The sequence below is a fragment of the Artibeus jamaicensis genome, unplaced genomic scaffold (assembly GCF_021234435.1).
Source record: "Artibeus jamaicensis isolate MK-2021 breed Jamaican fruit bat unplaced genomic scaffold, CSHL_Jam_final contig_452, whole genome shotgun sequence".
Taxonomy (NCBI): domain Eukaryota; kingdom Metazoa; phylum Chordata; class Mammalia; order Chiroptera; family Phyllostomidae; genus Artibeus; species Artibeus jamaicensis.
In genome coordinates, this window is record NW_026521837.1 from 5,742,680 (window position 1) to 5,761,709 (window position 19,030).

At 39.1% G+C, this 19,030-nt stretch overlaps 1 protein-coding gene across 3 annotated transcripts in view; it reads left to right on the forward strand.

Moving 5' to 3' along the window:
* PKD2 (polycystin 2, transient receptor potential cation channel) overlaps nucleotides 1–19,030 on the forward strand; it is a 61,862-nt gene that overhangs the window by 4,931 nt on the left and 37,901 nt on the right. For all 3 annotated transcript variants that reach the window (XM_037132974.2, XM_037132972.2, XM_037132973.2), the window contains exon 2: nucleotides 3,124–3,237. In XM_037132974.2, coding sequence (XP_036988869.2) covers nucleotides 3,124–3,237 — 114 coding nt within the window. The remainder of the gene's footprint in view (nucleotides 1–3,123; nucleotides 3,238–19,030) is intronic.

The following is a 19,030-nucleotide window of genomic DNA, read 5'->3' on the forward strand; positions in this document are numbered from 1 at the left end:
TGATATAAAGGCAGTGAGCATTTAGTCAGACAATTCAGAATGAACTCAAAAGTCCATACAAATTTGGCTCTCGACACTATTCTGACATCTCGGCACCAGGAGTAGGACATCTTATAGATCTACTTCTGAAGCACAGACAGGCCTCTTCCGCCCCTCTCCAAGCTTTACACATAATTCCCAGAGCAACCCTTAAAGAGGTGCCCTCTCCCATTTTCAGATGAAGAGTGGGAGGCTCATGGGATTAGGCAGGTCGTAACCCATACGTGGCTGAGCCCTCATTTGAACTCAGCTCTGACTCCAAGTCCCTACATTGTCTTTTGTCATGATCAATAAAGACATAAGGGGTTAGTGTGTTTTACATGGGACAGAGTTAATCTGAGGCAAAAGATCCACACCGAGTCTTTTTTACCACGGAACTGAGATATTTACAGATGAAATGATATGATAGCTGGGATTAGTTTCAAAATAATGGGGAGGGAGAATGGGAGAGTGGAGGATGATACTGAGTTGACAATTGTTGAAGCTGGTTGAGAGATACATAGGACTTCACTGTATCATTCTCTCTGATATTTTTTATGTATCACAAAGTAAAAAGATTTTGGAAGCATTTGGATAAAATACTTGCAAAGATGGTAGCATTTTTTTCAAAGTCAGTTATTTATTTGGGATGTCTTTTGTGTTTTGGATTATCCATCTCTGAGTTCCTTTATATTGATATTCACAAGTAACACCGCACAAGGGAATATGCACCCTCGGTGACACGGTCCGACTTTGGGCTCTGGCAATAACCAAGCACCCTGGTGAAGAGGAAGGAAGCAGGCTATTGCCCAGTGTCCCCCGCATAGCATGTTCTCTGTGACAGCTGCAGACACCTTATGTGCTGAACGGGAGTACATGGAGTGCCCAGAAGGTACTCCCTCCACAACTGGGACAGTTGCGGGAAAAGACAATTGATTTTGAAGACTGGTGCCATTTGGGAACTCTTTCCTTAACCATTCTCACTCTGTTAGCTCTGTAAACATGAGAACTAGGTAGCAACAGGACTACTGGTTTTTCTACTTGCGGGTACAGCCGTTTCTCATCTGTCAAAATGGAAAGAGGTCCCTGTACCCAGACTCAACCTACACACCCAATAAGGAAATTAGACAGAACTTTTAAAGCAATAAGTATTTGAGGAGGTAAATAGAGTAATTTAGAAAAGTAAATGCATGCAAGTATATTACGTAAAAGTATAAATAGTCCTGGCCAGTGTGGCTCGATTGGTTGGAGCTTCAGAACCTCGTACGCCAAAAGGTTCTGAGTTCAATTCCTGGTCAGGGCACATACCAAGGTCGTGGGTTCAATCCCAGGTTGGGGAGTGTATGGGAGGCAAGCAGTCAATGTTTCTCACATTAGTATTTCTCTTTCTCTTCCTCTGTCTCTAAAATTCAAACATATTTTAAAAAATAAAATAAAAGTGTAAACAAAGGGACATGGTTCTTCTCATTTGAAATGTCTCATTGAAGGGCTAGAATTTAATTGCCATAGACCGTTGTCAGTTTAGCTTGAATCCATGTGAAAGGAGTTTGGTTTCTCTATTTATAGGTCAAGCAGTACCACTTGTAAATATTAGGAATGATGACTTAGTTTATATTATTTATAAACCACAGGAAAGAGTGGAATCACTGACCCAGTGAGGCAAGGCAACAGTCTGTCCTGATGGAAAAGAGACTGACAGTTTCTTACGTGCTTCTCTTGGGCCTGGCCGCTGAAAGAAATGTACCCCAAGAAATGATGTGGTTGTGTCCAGGGCTACTGAGCCTAACATTTGGCTGCCTCTGTGTTATTCTGAGTTGTAATTTTCCATGTCATATAAATTTGTAATAATTCTTTAATATGTTAGTTTCGGCGAACAAACATTCTGCTTTGCTGCATTTCTTCTGAGTGAGTAATTCCTTGACAACTACCAGATCTTGGCAGAAGCAAACCTGGTCATAAGTTATGCTTCACTTTCAGTGTGGTGAAACCTACGATGTGTAACACAGTGTCTTTGAATCCAGATGCTGGTTTTCCTAAAGGAAATTTGGAAGAAAAAACAAAAGGAAATGAAAGACTCAAATTTAGGAGTAGAATGAATTTATTATTATAAGCCATAAGAATACATGAACACTAGTGATGAAGGCATTTCTGCAAAGTGGAAGACCATGTACCACTTTTTTCCTGGTTCTCTGTGTGGCTTGGTTGTGGCTTCAGTTGCTCTGTGAGTTTCAGTGATCAAAGGGGTTAATGTCTGTGGAATAAAAGCAAGAGACAACCAGGGAGCAGGTCGGCTTCCATTAACAGGCAACCTAATCTAACTGAAAAGATGGAGAAGTTTGTCTTTTTTGGAAAACATTAAGTCTCTTCCAAGTAGCCAGCAATGTGACTCTACCACACTGTTCATTAGTAGGGGTTTGGACGGCCACCATGTCTGTCTGCCAGTCCAGAACTGCGGTAACTCTGTCCAGCAGTCTCAAGGAGGGTTATGTCATCTTTGCTCAGCCAGCCCAACACTTTTTCCATCTGTGAAAATATAGAACATGGTTGCTGACTTTACTTTCTCCAGAGACAAAAGTCGGCAAAGTTATTATGCTTAACTTAAAGATCGTATGTTAATGGGCACTTTAAAAACCTGTTAAGCTAAGCATGTTTAGTATAGTCAGTTGCTACAGTTTCTTAATGAATAGACATGGATACAGAGATTTTCAGCCAGTGTGTTAGAAACTTGATAGATGTTTCCTGAGGGAAATGATGCTCCTACCAGGACTTCTTTTCCTCACGGGTGACCTAAAAGATACCATTGCCATGTAGTTTCATCATGTACTAAGTTTAGTAACAGGATACTTACCAGGTTGTGTCCTCTCTTCTATAGAAGGAGCTCATGTATGTGCACAATTATTTAATCTCTCTTTTAGCTATCTCATTTCCTGTTACCTTTCTGAATTTTTACTAAAGACTCCTGCTAAAACGATTTCCACGTTACACTCAGAGCATGCTGAAATAATAATAATAACAACAACAACAACAGAGAATCTCCTTTAAAGGTTATACCCTTTTATGTGTTTTCCTTTGCTAGTCACAAAGTTTTCTTTTGTTATTTTAAAGGTCTCTGGGGAACAAGACTCATGGAGGAAAGCAACACTAACCGAGAGAAGTACCTGAAAAGCGTTTTACGGGAATTGGCCACATACCTCCTTTTCCTCATAGTCTTGTGCATCTGTAAGTAGAGCATTTCTAAAAAAAAGTTTTGGAAATATTTAACCTGTCAAAATCATAATGAAAAGGAATTATATGTGCATCACAAGGGTTAATTTAGAAGTTGTCTGCTTTCAATTCCAATTTAGAATTTGGTAAAACTCTCTTCTCTGGTAAACATTAATTAAAATTTAGTATCTGTTTGGCCAGTTCATTGCCAGTTGTGACTATTTTCACTCTGAGATGCATGTGGCAACCTGCCATACACCAAGAAACTAAGTAAAAGGACTTTTGCATTTGATTTCTTAACCATAATTACAGTGTCACTATTACATCAATTAATGTAATGTCTACATAAGAATTATTTTCAGCAAAATGACTTTACAAGTGTAACTTTCAGAAAATACAAATAACGTCATTGCTTTTATGAATATACAAAGTCCCTTTCTTTTGGATTTAGTGTGTTGTGTGAATGAATGCCTTCATTCTACACCAATCGCCAGATTTTTACTCTACAGGAAACCGCCTGCGGAATGATTTCTTTCTTTCTCTCTTCTTTCAGTAAGTCCCTGCATCCTCTGGGAGGGAAAGGGAGAGAAACGTTAGCCAGAAACGCTTCTTAGAAACCATTTGCTTCAAAGTCCAGAAAGTCGCAGGCAGTGGATTTGTCCTTTGAGTTTACGAGGCTGTGGATGCCGGGGCTCTGCCATGTCCCTCTAAACCCTTCGTGGGAACAGCCAGGGCACAGATGGGCGACCAACAGGACCGCTTACTGTCCTCCTCTGGAAAAGGAGTTCATTCTTATAAATTTACACCACTCTTAGAATGAGTCTTCCTCTTTGCACAAGGAGAGAATCAAAATTTAATCAGTACTTTAATAATGCCATTCTTACTACATTAACTAAGAATGAATGACCACTTTGAATTTAATTGAGTAAGCACTAAAAGCTTCCTTAAAATAATTTTTTGTTTAGTAGATTTATAAAAAGAATAACAAGATTTGTAAGTTGGACACAAAAGCTTAAAAACATCAAAGTTTCAATATTTGTAATTTTAAGAAATTGAACATTGATTTATTTATTGTTCCCACACTTGTTTCTCCTAACACTAGTAAGCTCTTAGAAGGGTGTGTTTTCTTATTATGTTTTTCTGAGACACTGCCAATCCGAGTAGGACTCTAAGGTAAAAAAATAAGTTATTTAAGCTAAAAAGTATGTGTATGTGTATATGAACAAATCCATTTTCTTAGTTTTTTTCTTACTAATTTTCTGAAATTTCTTGTTACTTGTTTAGAAAGGAGTATCTCCTTACTTTTTAAAACTTTTTATCTGACAGAAATGCTGAAAAGCTAGAGATGATCTGTTCATTACATTGAAAGTTATAAAGCAAAAGATGTGATATTTGCCCTGGCTGGTGTAGCTCAGTGGATTGAGCGTGGGCCTGCGAACCACACAATCACGGTTCAATTCCCAGTCAGGGCACATGCCTGGGTTGCAGGCCAGTTCCCAGCAGAGGACTCACGAGAGGCAACCATACATTGATATTTCTCTCCCTCTCTCCTTCCCTTCCCCTCTAAAGATAAATAAATAAAATCTTTTAAAAAATGTGATATTTTTAACTTTTATATTCTAAGCTTTGAATATAAAGATGAGTTTGAATACCAAAGATGAGTTTGCTCCCTGCATAGAAATGGTGCTTAAATATTAAATAACAGTAGCCCTAAATATTAGCAAGTTGATTAGACTTATTATTATTACATTTCTAATACATAAATACCTACATACAGGCAGATACATACATACATACATACATACATACATATTTCTTTTGCAAAATATACGTGCCCTATAAGTAAACCCAGAATTTTAGTGGTCTTAAAACTGCCTGAGCATCAGAATGACCAGTAGCATTTTTTTTAAACATCACAGTTTGCCCAGATGCACTAAATCAGAGCCTTCCACAAGTGGCCTGGGAAGTGGTTTTTCAGATGCACTGACAAGTTTTGGAAGTAGGCCAGATAAATAAACGGAATAGCTAGAGTTTTGGGAAGCATACCTTAAGTCATGTAACTAATTGTTTTTTTTATTTATTTTAGAATGTTTATGCTTTTTGTTCTTTTAATATTTTTCCTTGTAGCTACATATTTTACATAGCAAAGTTTTATTTTTAGAATATTGTAGAATTTCAGGTTAAGAAGGGATCTTAGAGGTCATGTGATCAACCCTCTACTGAACGAATGTGGACACTCCCCCTGCAACTTCTCTGTCAGGTGGTTCGTCATCCTGCTTCTGATGGAGCGAGAGTTCCAGGTTGAGAGTCTTGCTTCCTTAAATTGTTCATTACATTTTTCTATAGCCGTGTGAGACAGTTCATCCTTATATGAAGCCAAAGTCTACTCACATCTAACTTTCTCTCTTGGAGAGTTCCACTCTCCAAGCCCACACATTCCAAGTATCTTTTCCGTGTCTCCTCTCCAATTTAGCCCATCAGAAGTGTGGAGATGGACATCGTGTGTCCCTGTCTTCTCAAAGTTAAACCTTCCCAGTTCCTTTAACTTTTGATCAAGTGAGTGGAGACATGCTTTTGAGTGACCTCCATGATAGATACTCCCTCCCGTTCATGTTCTGTTTACGAGAGTCCCTTTGAAAGCACTGCAGGTGTCTCACAGGAAGAGTGGAGCGTGGGGCTGTGAGCATCCTTGTCCAGACACGACGCTGTTCCGTGCACCCTTCCGTTGCTGAGTCTTCCTGGGATTCGTGTGATTCCTTAGTCTCTTCACCCAAAACAGTAAAGCACTGTGATCTGCAGCTGCTATTTGAGTGCCTTTTCCTGGAACTTAGTGGAGGACCTCCCTTTGAGCTCTGTTAAATTTTATCTCATTAAGATTTGCTCATCATTCCAATGCATTGAAATTAGCCTGGATCTAGATTCATTCATCTCATAGATTAGCTTCATGGTATCACCAGAGTTGATATCTCCCCAGTCTTATCCAGGTAAATTAATAAGTCAGAAAAGACTGGTTCAAGAGCATCAGTCCATTAGTCAGAGCTCTTTGGGTAGAGTTCACCGAATTATATTATCATCGAGCTCAGGATAATAAGACTTGCTGTCCTGAAACAGGATAGTGAGACTTTTTCAAATGTCTCTCTGAATAATGACACCATTTCTGTGATCTGTCATCTGCTGACCGAGTTAAAAAGGAAGTGAGGATAAGCAGGCATGGTTTACTCCTAGCAAAGTCTTGCTGCCTCTTAGGGAGAGAGTCCTTTCCCCATTGCTCAAAAACTATCTCTTTAGTTACTAGTTAAAATCTTGCCAACAATATCAAATATCCGAGGGACCCCTTTTTAAAAAATATTTTCTTTTAGATTTTATTGTTCTATTTTTAGAGATAGAGGAAAGGAGGGAGAGATAGAGGAAAGGGAGAGAAACATCCACCTGTTCCCTCTTGTCAGCCCCCAAACTGGGACACGTGCCCTGATTGGGAATTGAACTGGTGACGCTTCCGTTTGCTGGCCGGCACTGGATCCACTGAGCCATGCCAGCCAGGGCCTGAGACACCTTTTAATCGCCAAATTTTATGTGCTCTTTTCAGCTTTTGTCTGCCATTTGGTCCCATACATTTGGCATTCTAGAAATTTCCCTCTTAGGCATCTGTGACTCCGTTTCTGTGTTCCTCCTTGCTCTCTGCAGTCTCTTAGTTTTCTGCTTCTTGAAACAGGTTTAGACAGTGATCTTTCCACTGCTTCCACTGGTGTTTGTGTGCTAGTCACGCCCAAGTCCCTGTAGACTTTCTCACAAACTGCACACCTTGTGCCGACTCTTACTGCCGTCTCCAGTGGTGCACTTCCCAGGTACCGCGTCCTTCCTAAACCCGAGCTCGTCATCTGGCTCGGCCGGACCTGCTTCCCTCCGCTTCTCTGTCTGGGTCAGCGCTGATTAACATCACCCCCATGAATGCCGTACCCAAAACCTAGGCATCATCCTGGATGCTTTCCCTACTCTTCTCATCTGATCATTCCACCAAATTTTTCTTCTTTAGCACCTCTCCGATCTTTTTCTATCATACAGTGCTCTTTTCCCTGTTTTAAACCTTTGCCATCCTTATCCTGGAGTATTCATTTATTTATTCATTTGTTCAGTAATTTAATTAAAAACAGATTCAGGCCCTGTCCTTACATGTAGTAAGTGATAGGAAAGAAGACAATTGGAGAAGAGGATTTCCATACAGGGAAGGCTTCTCTGAAGCCTGAAGCAAGAGTGGAGCCAGTCAGGTGAAGAGAGAACTGCACGAATGAAGAATCTGGGGCAAGAAAGAGCTCAGAACATTTTGAAAGCTAAGAAAAGACAATTGTCAAAAGACGAGGATAGAAAGGTGGCCAGGGGTAGGACCCTGCAGATTTGGTAGGCACTGGTAAGGGGGAACCCAGGGTTTTAAAGGAGGGGACTGACAAGATTTATTTAACTTTTAAGAAGATGACTTTCAATGCTATTGGACTGTAGATTGAATGGGACCCAATATCTAGACTCCAGGCACTGCTCCAGACTGCTGTGTCTGAAACCAGATTAAACCCGGTCACTCTTGCATTTAACATGCTCTAATCACCCACCTTCAAGATGAAGTTGAAAATCTGTACATAGCATTTCACTATAGAGCCTTTACGTCTTCGTAGCTATCAGTTCCTATGACCATCTGGTACTCAACCACAACACACCACCTGTGGGTCTGAAAAAGGCCTCAGCTGTCCCTTTCCTATTGGTCCGTTTAATTCCTCCTCACCTTTCAGGATCAGTTCAAGAGCCAGATCCATGGGGAAACCTTTGCCAACCAGCCCCTCCTCTGAGCTGCGCCGTGTTCTGGGCCCACTTCTGTCTCTGTGCTCCTCACATGGGATCATCACACTGGTTCATGCATCTGTCTCCCCCAGCGCAGGCCGGGAGGAAGGGATGCTGTTGGGTACATCTCAGATGTGGCACATGCAGGTGCTCACTAAGTGTTGGCAACTTCCCACGTTTCCATTCTCTTACTCACTAGTACTTCTCAGTCACTAACAGAACTTTTCTTTATATGATCACCAAGACACTTCAAGCCTAATCCTTCTTTGAATTTTGTATAGTGCTCTGCATTTATGTATAGCATTTTTAGTTGGTGGAGTTCCTTCCAATGTCTGGTCTAATTTTATCTCCATGGTGTTCCTGTGAGGTTGTGGTACAGTACAACACAAAGCTAGGAAAGAAGTTTGGTTTCCTGTTCAGGATGGCGGTGTCACTTTCCAATAGACGGCCTGGAATCTGGAATACTGGGATGGAGACACCTTGGCTCCACCGTCTTATAGCTGGTGTATGTATATCTGTTTGACAGTTTTCATTTCATTTTTGGCCCAAGAGTTATTAAGAGAAGGCTTTTTAAAATTTCTGAGTGGCTTGGTTTTATCTGTATGTTTGTTTATTCTTTTTATATTAATATTCTGCTTTTGTGGTTTCAAAAATGTTGGCTGGTTGTTTTTTGGTTTTTCTGAGAGCTTTTCGGTTTGTTTTGGGGTTTTTTGTTTGTTGACTTTTGTGGTTTAAAACAGCAGAAATGGCCCTGACCCGCATGGCTCAGTTGGTTGGCCATCATCCCACAGAGTAAAAGCCACCGGTTCCATCCCCAGTCAGGGCACATACCTGGATTGCGGATGTGGTCCCAGTTCAGTGCATATGAGAGGCAACCAGTCCAAGTTACTCTCTCACACTGATGTTTCCCTCTCTTTCTCCCCCCCCCCCAAATAAATAAATAAATAAAATACTTTTTTAAAACTCAGAAATGTATTTTTTCACAGTTCTGGAGGCTAGAGGGCGACGATCAAAGTGCCTGCAGGGCCACGCACGCTCTGAGGCCCGCAGTGGGTGCTCCCTCGTCTCACTGGAGCTTGGGGGCACGCGCCTGCGCTCTGCGCGCCCTTGGCCTGTAGCGCATCACTCCAGCTCTGTCTTCAGAGGGCGTTTTCCCTGTATCTCTGTTTCTTCACGTGGCTGCCTCCTTTAAGGACACCTGTCTGGATGAATCTCAATTTTAGGGATATATTGATGTTCCCTTTGATAGCCTAGCATATTACTAATTTTTGTAAATGTTCCATGGATATTTTTTAAAACAATGTATGATCCCTTTTGATATAGTATATCATTTATGTATATACACTGAACCACATTTTCCATTAAAACCCTAAAATTTCTGGATAATTTTTGTCTACTTTCTCTAATATTGAGAGAATATAAATTTAAGTTTCCAGCTACAGTGTGATTTTGGTAATTCTCCTTATGTTATTAGAAAGTATTGCTTTATATATCTAGATATTGTTATTCAATACATAAGTTTATTATAGTTAAATCATTGTATGTAATATAACACATTAATATAAAATAACCCATTTAATTCAATACTCATTTTATAATCTTTGTCAGATGATTATCTCTTGACAAATTTGGAAAGTATTTTATTCCCAATATATGTCTAATTCACATTTCCTCATTCCTTCCTTTTTCACCTCATTTTGAGTTGTCTCATAAAAATTCTAGAGATGCATTTTTATTATTTTAACCCATATTTAATAACACTTTGTCATCTAGTAAGTTTAACCTCTTCACATTTTATGCATTGTCAGGTTTCTGTCATCTGTTTCCCTCTTTTTTATGCTTTCCTGTTATTTTTTTTCTTTTGTTTGGTGGAAAAATTTTCCTTGCTGTTTATTCTAACAATTTGGAGTTCATCTAGAACTATGTTCTTTATTTGTTTTTAGTATTTGAGCTTATATATTTTGCAATATTCAGAATAATGTAGTATCTACTGGCTATTTTGAAATGAAAGCGTGCTCTTAAGATGGCTTTGGTTAGTGTATATGCTGATTAGTTGGTGATAATATGGTGATATTTTTTTATCCTAGTTTATTTTATGGAAAGTGGAACTTAGGAACTAAGACAAGGACTAAATAGCAGAAGAAATACATGCACATAGGATATACGTGTATATGTGTCCTTTATATTATGTTTTTAAAATATTCTCTTCTCCTTCCTTGTCCTCATTTATCTATTTTATGCTATAGTTTTTTTTCTTCACAATTTAGTTTATTTAAAGAGTGGATGCTACCTTCCAAGGGGGCTTTCTTTATCAAGGACTGGAAGGAGAAAGGATATAACAGTCTCATATTTCTATTACATTTGACAATATGCAAAATGTCTTTACATACTTTTCTGCAGTTGAACTACACAAAAGCCCTAGATGTTATTATTCCCATTTTCTAGGTCCAGAAACTTAAATAGTTGTCCAAGACTCCAAGACACCAAGGCCCACAACATAGAAGCAGACATTGAAGATAAAGCAAAGTGGAAACTCAAAATCATTCTGACTCCAAATACAGGGTCCTTTAGGTACAGCCTAGATGAACTCATGATGCAGCTGACTCCTGGAGTGTATGGAAATGTCACTCAAAGATATCTCACAGACCAGTCCAGGGCCTGGCAGAAGGAAGGAACTGAATTATTGTTTGCTGATTGATGCTTTAATAATGATCCCTTCAAAGCTATATATCATTGTTCTTCTGAATGTCCAGCAGGTGGCACCATATAGCCAAGCAGCTTGGTCACCTGCCTGCCTTGGTGCCTGTGTCTTCATTTAATTTTTATTGTATTTTTTCCATTACCATCTAGTCACCTTATACCCCCCTACACCCCAGAAATCACCACACTGTTGTCCATGTCCATGAGTTCTTTTTTTTTATTCAAACCCTCTGCCCCCTAGTATCTCCCACCTCACTGTCATCCTGCTCTCCACCTATGCATCAGTCCCCATTTTCCTTGTTAGTTCAGTTTATTAATTAGATTCCACATATGAGTGAAATTGTATGGTATTTCTTTTTCTGTAACTTACTTCACCTAGCATAATGTTCGCCAGATCCAACCACACTGTTGAAAGGGTAAATTTTTCTTTTTTTTTATGGCTGAGTAGTATTCCATTGCATAAATGTCCCATGGTTGTTTTATCCATTCATCCATCGATGGACACTTGGGCTGCTTCCGTATCTTGGTAATTGTAAATAATGCTACAATGAACCCAGGGTGCTTATGTTCTTTCTAATTAGCATTTTGGGATCCCAGAAGTGGGATAACTGGGTCATCCATTTTTAAGTTTTTGAGGTATCTCCATACTGCTTTCCACAGTGGCTGCATCAGTCTGCATTCCCACCAAAGTGCAAAAGGGTTTCCCTTTCTCCACAACCTCACCAGCACTTGATGTTTGTTGATTTATTAATGATGGCCATTCTGATAAGTGTGAGATGGTATCTTACTGTGGGTTTTAATTTGCATTTCTCTGATGATTACTGAGGTTGAGCATCTTTTCATATGTCTATTGGCCAAATGTATGTCATCTTTGTAGAAATGTCTATTCAGATGCTTTTCCCATTTTTTAAATGGGTTGTTTTTCTTTGGTGTTGAGTTTTGTAAGTTCTTTATAAATTTTGGACATTAATCCCTTATCAGATATATTGGCAAATATGTTCTACCATTCTGTGGGTTGCCTTTTTATTTTGTTGATGATTTTCCTTGTTGTGCAAAACCTTTTTAGTTTGATGTGGTCCCATTTGTTTTTTATTTCTTTTGTTTCCCTTGCCTGGGGAGATATATCCAATAAAAAATTGCTATGAACAATGTCCAGAATTTTGCCACCTATATTCTCTTGTAGGATTTTTATGGTTTCACATCTAATATTTAAGTCTTTAATCCATTTTTTTAATTTTTCTGTGTAATGTAAGAAGGTGGTCCAGTTTCATTTTTCTGCATATATCTGTCCAGTTTTCTCAACACAATTTATTGAATAAACTATCTTTAGCCCATTGTATTTGCTTGCTTCCTCTGTCGAATATTGACTAAAAAGGTGGGACTTTATTTCTGTGCTTTCTATTCTGTTTCATTGATCTTTGTGCTTGTTTTTATGCTAGTACAATGCTGTTTTGATTACTATGACCTTGTAGTATAGTTTGATATCAGGTAGTATAATTCCTCCAATTTTGTTCTTTTTCTTTTTTATTTTATTGATTATGCCATTACAATTGTTCTATTCCCCCCCTTCATTCCCCTCCACCCTGCACACCCCGACCATAGAAATGAAGATCACATGGAGGCTTAGCAGCAGGGGAGTGGGAGAAGGAGAAGGGGGGAGAAGGTACAGAAAATAAGTAGCATAGATGGTAGGTACAACTTTGTTCTTTTTCAAGATCACTGTTGCTATTTGAGGGCGTTTTGTAGTACCATATAAATTTTTGAAATACTTGTTTTAGTTCTATAAAATATGCCATTGGAATCTTGATAGGAATTGCATTAAATCTATAGATTGCTTTGAATAGCATGGACATTTTAATGATGTTAATTCTTCCTATCCATGAACATGGTATGTGCTTCCACTTTTTTGTATCTTCTTCAGTTTCTTTCTTCAGTCTTATAATTTTTTGAGTACAGGTATTTTATATCCGTGTTAGGTCTATTCCTAGGTACTTTATTATTTTTGTAGCAATTGTGAATGGGATTGTTTTCTTAATTTGCCTTTCTGTTAGTTTGTTATTGGCATATAAAAATGCAACTGATCTCTAGATATTAATTTTTATATTCTGCTACTTTGCTAAATTTATTTATCAGTTCTAGTAGTTTCTTGGCAGAATGTTTGGGGTTTTCCCTGTACAGTATCATGCCACCTGAAAATAATGACAATTTTACTTGTTCTTCTTCAATTTGGATGTCATTTATTTTTTCTTCTTGTCTAATCCTGTGTCTAGGACTTCCAGTACTATGTTGAACAAGAAAGGTAAAAGCGGACATACTTGTCTTGTTCCACATCTTAAAGGGGACACTTGTAGTTTTTGCCCATCGAGTATGATGGTGGAAGTAGGTTTGTCTTATATGGCCTTTATTATATTTTGGTGTCTTCTCTCTATTCCCACTTTGCTGAGAGTTTTTATCATAAATAGGTCCTGGATTTTATCAGATGCTTTTTCTGCATCTATCAATATGATCGTGTGGTTTTTAATCCTTCATTTTGTTTATGTGATGAATCACACTTATTGATTTGTGAATGTGGTACCAATCTTGCATTCCCACAATAAATCCCACTTGATCATGGTGTGATCTTTTTGATGCATTGCTGTATTTGGTTTGGTAATATTTGTTGAGGATTTTAGCATCCATGTTCATCAGAGATATTGGCTTATTATTTACTTTTTTTGTTGTGTCTTTATCTGGTTTTGGAATTAGGATAATGGCCTTGTAAAATGAGTTTGGGGACCTTTCCTCCCCTTGAATTATGAAATAATTTAGAAGGAGAGGTGTTAGTTCTTCTTGGAATATTTGGTAAAATTCAAAGGTAAAGCCATCTACTCCAAAGCTTTTTTTGTTGTTGTTGGTAGTTTTTTGATTACTGCTTCAATTTCGCTAGGTGTAATCTGTGTATTAAAACTCCATGATTCTTCCTGAATTAGTTTTAGAAGACTGTATGTTTCTAGGAATTTTGCATTTCATCCAGGTTGTCCAGTTTGTTGGCATATCATTGTTCATAATATTTTCTTATAATGCATTGTATTTCCTTGGTATGAGTTGTCATTTCTCCTCTTTTTTTTCTGGTTTTGTTTATTTGGGTCCTCTTTCTTTTTTTATTGATGAGTCTGGTTAAGGGTTTATCAATCTTGTTTATATTTTCAGAGAACCAGTTCTCATTTTCATTGATCTTTTATATTGTTTTTTTTAGATTGTTTTGTTTCTTTCTGCTCTGAATATGACTACTTCTATTTTCTTTGGCTTTGTTTGTTGTTCATCTTCAAGTTCCTTTAATTATAAAGTTAGATTGTTTATTTGAGCTTTTTCTTGTTTTTTTGAGGTAGGCCTGTAATACCAAGAATTTCCCTCTTAGGATTGTTTTCCCAGTGCCCCACAGATTTGGGATTGTTGTGTCTTCATTTTCATTTGTTTCAGGGTCTCTGGCGATGTCTTCCTTGATCTCGTTGTTGACCCATTCATCGTTTAATAACATGTTATTTAGCTTCCATGTCTTTGCATATCTTTCAGTGTTCTTTTTATGATGGATTTCTGGGTTCATAGCATTGTGGTCAGAGAATATGCTTGGTATGATTTCAATCTTCTTAAATTTATTGAGACTTGTTTTATGTTCTAGCATGTAGTCTATCCTAGAAAACATTCCATATGCACTTGAAAAGTATGTATATTCTGCTGGTTTGGGATGAAATGCTCTGAAGATGTCAATTAAATCCATTTGATCTAGTGAGTCATTCAAGGCTGCTATCTCTTTGTTGATTTTCTATCTGGAAGATCTGTTTATAGAAGTCAATGGGATATTAAAATCCCTGACTATGACTGTATTTCTGTTGATCTCTTCCTTTATGTCCATCAAGATTTGCTTCACATGTTTTGGTGCTTTTATGTTGGGTACATACATGTTTACTAGGGTTATATGTTCTTGTTGGATCATTCCCTTTATCATTGTGTAGTGACCTTCTTTGTCTCATTCTGTATTTTTGGTTTTCATGTCTATTTTGTTAAATGTAAGTACTGCTACCCTAGTTTTTTCCCCCCTTTCTATCTGCATGAAATAATCCTTTTCCATTCTTTTATTTTTAGTCTGTGTGTCTTTCAATCTGAGGTGAGTATCTTGGAGGCAGCATATATATGGGTCTTATTTCAGGTATCCCATATATTTTGGTTAGAGCATTTAGGCCATTACATTTAAGGTGATTATTGGTAGATATGCATGTAGTGCCATTTTATTATTAAATTATTTTCCTCTGTTTTTTTTAATTTCTCTTTTTCTTCTTCTTCTTAATGTAAGCCCTTTAACATTTGTTGCAGTACTGGTTTGGTGTTAATGAACTCTTTTAGCTTTTTCTAGTCTGGGAAGCTCCTTATTTCTCTGTTGATCTTAAATGATAACCTTGTGAATAAAGTACCCTTGTGTGTAGGTCCTTGCTTTTCATCACCTTGAATATTTCACTCCTCTTTCTTCTGGCCTGAAAGGTTTGGTTGAGAAATCAGTTGACACACTAATTGGTGCTCCCTTGTATGTAGCTACCTGCTTTTCTCTTGTGGCTTTTAGAATTCCTTCCTTGTCATTTTAATTATGATGTGTCTCCTTGTGTGCCTCTTTGTGTCCATGTTGTTTAGGATTCTCTGAGCTCGTATGTCTTTTTTCTTCATCAGAATAGGGAAGTTTTCAGTCATTATTTCTTCAAATAGGTTCTCAATCCTCTGCTTGCTCTCTTCTTCTTCTGGTATTCCCATGATGCGGGTGCTGTTATGCTTCATTTTGTCCAAAATGTTTCTTAAGCTTGAACTATTTACCATCCACTATTATGGAAAGCTTAAGGATTTGCTCTCTCAAGTCAGTTGACGGTTGGTAAACATAAATGGGCCTTTCGCATACTGTAAGACATCATGACTGAACATACACCGTATTCAACATACATTGAATACAGTGACCTCAGGTCAAAATGTTGGAATTACACATCAGTTTCTGGGCAGAATGCTGGAAGATTCCCGTGAGAAAAAGTCGATTTAAGGTCCAGCTTTGTAGTTCACCTGAAGCAAAAGGTTTTTTCCTCTTCCGGAGCATAACTGCTCCCATATGAGCTAAAAGGACCCAATAGATAAAGATCAGTAGTTGAGCAGTAGGATTTGATATTTGTTTTCACTGTGAACCAGGTAAACAGGTGTATGTAGGTAAAAAATATTTTGGAAATGGAGTTTCCCAAATCAGGTTTGTATATAAACTTTGAACCTGTCAGAAAGGGACAGGTTTATTAAATCTTGTTATCAAGGTCACTTTTCCCTTATTCCCTTTGAACTCTTTGGTCCTTTCTCTTTCTGCTTAGGAAGGTGTGGCATGATTCTGTGTTTTGAACCTGTGTGTCGCAGCTGTGAGATGTGCTCACACTGTACACACTGAGCTGAGTGCATGGAAACCGTTATGCTTCTCATGTCATGTGATCTCGGAATTGGTATGTAGCAAAAAAAAGTAATTTTCTAAAACTGTTTTATTGTTTGTTTTGTAATAAAACCATGTGAAATACTGGAAAAATGTTCTTAAGCTCTCCTCATTTTTCTTAATTCCTTTTTTCTTTTTGCTGCTGTGCCTGGATGTTTTTTTCTACTTTGTTTTCCAAATCAAATCACTGACTTGATCCTGTGCTTTATCTAGCCTACTGTTTATTCCTTCCAGGGTGGTATTTACTTCAGATACTGCATTCTTTAGTTCTGACTGGGCCTTTTTAATGGTTTCTTTGTCTTTTTTCATGTTGTTGAGTATCCTTGCAATCATCGCTCGAGACTCTCTATCTGATAAATTGCTTGCCTCCATTTTATCTAGCTCTTCTGGAGAATTTCCTTGTTCTTTCATTTTTGGACCTGTTTCTTTGTCTTCCCATTTTGGCTGTGTGTTTGTATGTGTCTCCATGTGTTAGGTAGTTCTGCAAAGATTATGGTGTAGTCCTTTGTCAGATGCTGCATGTGACTGGTCCTGGTCAATCAGCTTGGAGCTGTCGGTGATCCACAGTGTGTGGCTCCCTCTGCTGGGCTTGTTTATGTGTAGAACAAACCGAGCTGCACACCAAGACCTGCTGTTATTGGCACTGAGCCCTGGGGAGGGTCAGCTGAAGTCTCAGAGCTGCATGAGATCCACCATAGTTGTTAAACTAATCAATGATATAGCCTCAAGCTATAATCAGCAGCCCAGCTTAGGCTCCACAGGGTGGGGAACAGTAATTCCTGCCCATGGGGCTACTGCTTCCCCTCAGGCTGATGCCTCTTGGAGAGGAGTGATCTGCCTGAGAAGGGGGCCTTCTGTACTACAGGGAATGACTCAGCACAGGGATCCTGGTGGCTGTTCTTCGGTTCTCTCCCCAAGCCACCAACCCCAGATTCTCCTCAAGTGTCTCTAGTTCACTCTGCCCTCCCTCTGCCAGAGCCCCAGGTAAGTTGCTGCAAATGAAATTTTGTGCATTGGCCCTTTAAGAGGCTCTCTGAGTTTCCAATGATCCCTCCCTGACATATAGAAACCCCACTGCCTTCCACAGCTAGATGTTATCGGAGCTCCTTTCTGGCTCTGGCACCGTAGTCTGGGGAGCCCATCTTTGGGTTTAGAACCCACTCTTCTCAGGGGCAGCCACCTGGCCGCTGAACTGTCCCTCCAGAACTTCAGCTGCCACCCACGGGAGCCCAGCCAGCCCTCTTGTGCCTCCACCGCACTCCATACCAGTCTCGTTGTGGGTTCACCTGCCTTTTAAGTGAAACCATTAAATTCCATACAGTTGAGAATTTCAAAAGCAAAACCACAATTGAAAATATAAGAAAATAAAGGAGATATATATTTTTTAAACACTGGCTAAAATTTACATACATATATAACTGTACCATATTTTTAAACCAAAAATTTAAATAATTTGTCAAAATTCCTTAAACTTACTTGTTTAGTTGGCCTTGGGGAAGCTTCACTACTCTTTAACATCATGTCAGCTCTGTTCTCCTGACCACTTCTGGCCCACCAGAGGCCTCTGTAGACTACATGGCGCCTCGTCCACTCCCCTGTGGGGCAGGGTAGGCCTGCTCTGTCCAGGACTCCACGGTCTCTGAGCAGAGGTCAGATCCTGCTCATATCTCATGTCCAACCTCTTACTCCAGAAATGTGAATAGAGTAAATGTCTAAACCCTTCATTTTGCTCCCGTACGGTTTTTCAAAGGTGGCCGGTCATATGACACTTAAAGAGGGGTGTTCTTGTCCTAGTTAGTGGGTCACAGGATGACAGGTGTGGAAGCCTAACGAGGCCACGGGAAAATGCCCCTCCGCCCTGACGCGGCGCACCTGCCGCAGGGCGTGCGCGTGCTGAGTTCCCTCCGCCGGGGTGAGCGCTCAGGCGCGCCGTTGCTGAGATCACTGTTTTCTACTTCTCTTTTAACCGTAATTTTCTCTGATGCTCAGGTGGAAAGGGGAGAGGGATTTCATGAGAGAGAAATTTTATGAAATAGCATTTAATCCCAAATCATTTAGAACAAGATTTTAAAATGCATTTTGTGATCTTGAGATAATCATAGAATCAGCTAAGTATTAATCACCTGCTGGAAGTTGAGAACTGTGGTCAAAAGAAGTATAAAGTGTTTCCTCTGGAAGCTTTTCGTCAACTTAGAATCGTAGCCTGTCACACCCGTAGTCTTTTAGAGCCCCGCATAAGATGGTAGTCGTGAGAGTGCCGGCATTCTTAATAGCTCTGTCCTAGCAATCCGATTAAGGAGGATGAACCACCGCTGTTGGGCATTTAAGTGCGTGCCTCTATATTGGATAATTTTTAGTTACTAATTTTATTTTTAGCTCCAAAGAAAGATCCTATAGAATAGCTAGTTATCCTTAACTTACAGAAGAGCAAACTTAAGCTCAGAAAGTTTCAGTAACTTGTACAGATCATATAGCAAGTACGAGGCACGGCCAAGATTCAGACTCTGATCTGTGACTTCCTAAGTCTATAAATTATCTTTCCTCCTCCCTCCAGGACTATTCAGAATGGGCTGGTATAGTCTTCATGGCAGGGGTGGAACTTGAGTTTAGAGGGTTTCATGCACAATTCGATAGATGGTAAATAGATGTGTCTGCATCCGTCAGCATCCTGAAGGGAAAGAGATGACAAGCTTGAAGTGGTCATTAAAGAAAGTTTAATGAAGAGACTGTTTACAGAGGTGTGCAGGGTTATGGAGACCAACAAGGGGAAGCGAGGCACTCAGGAAAGGTTGCCACCTC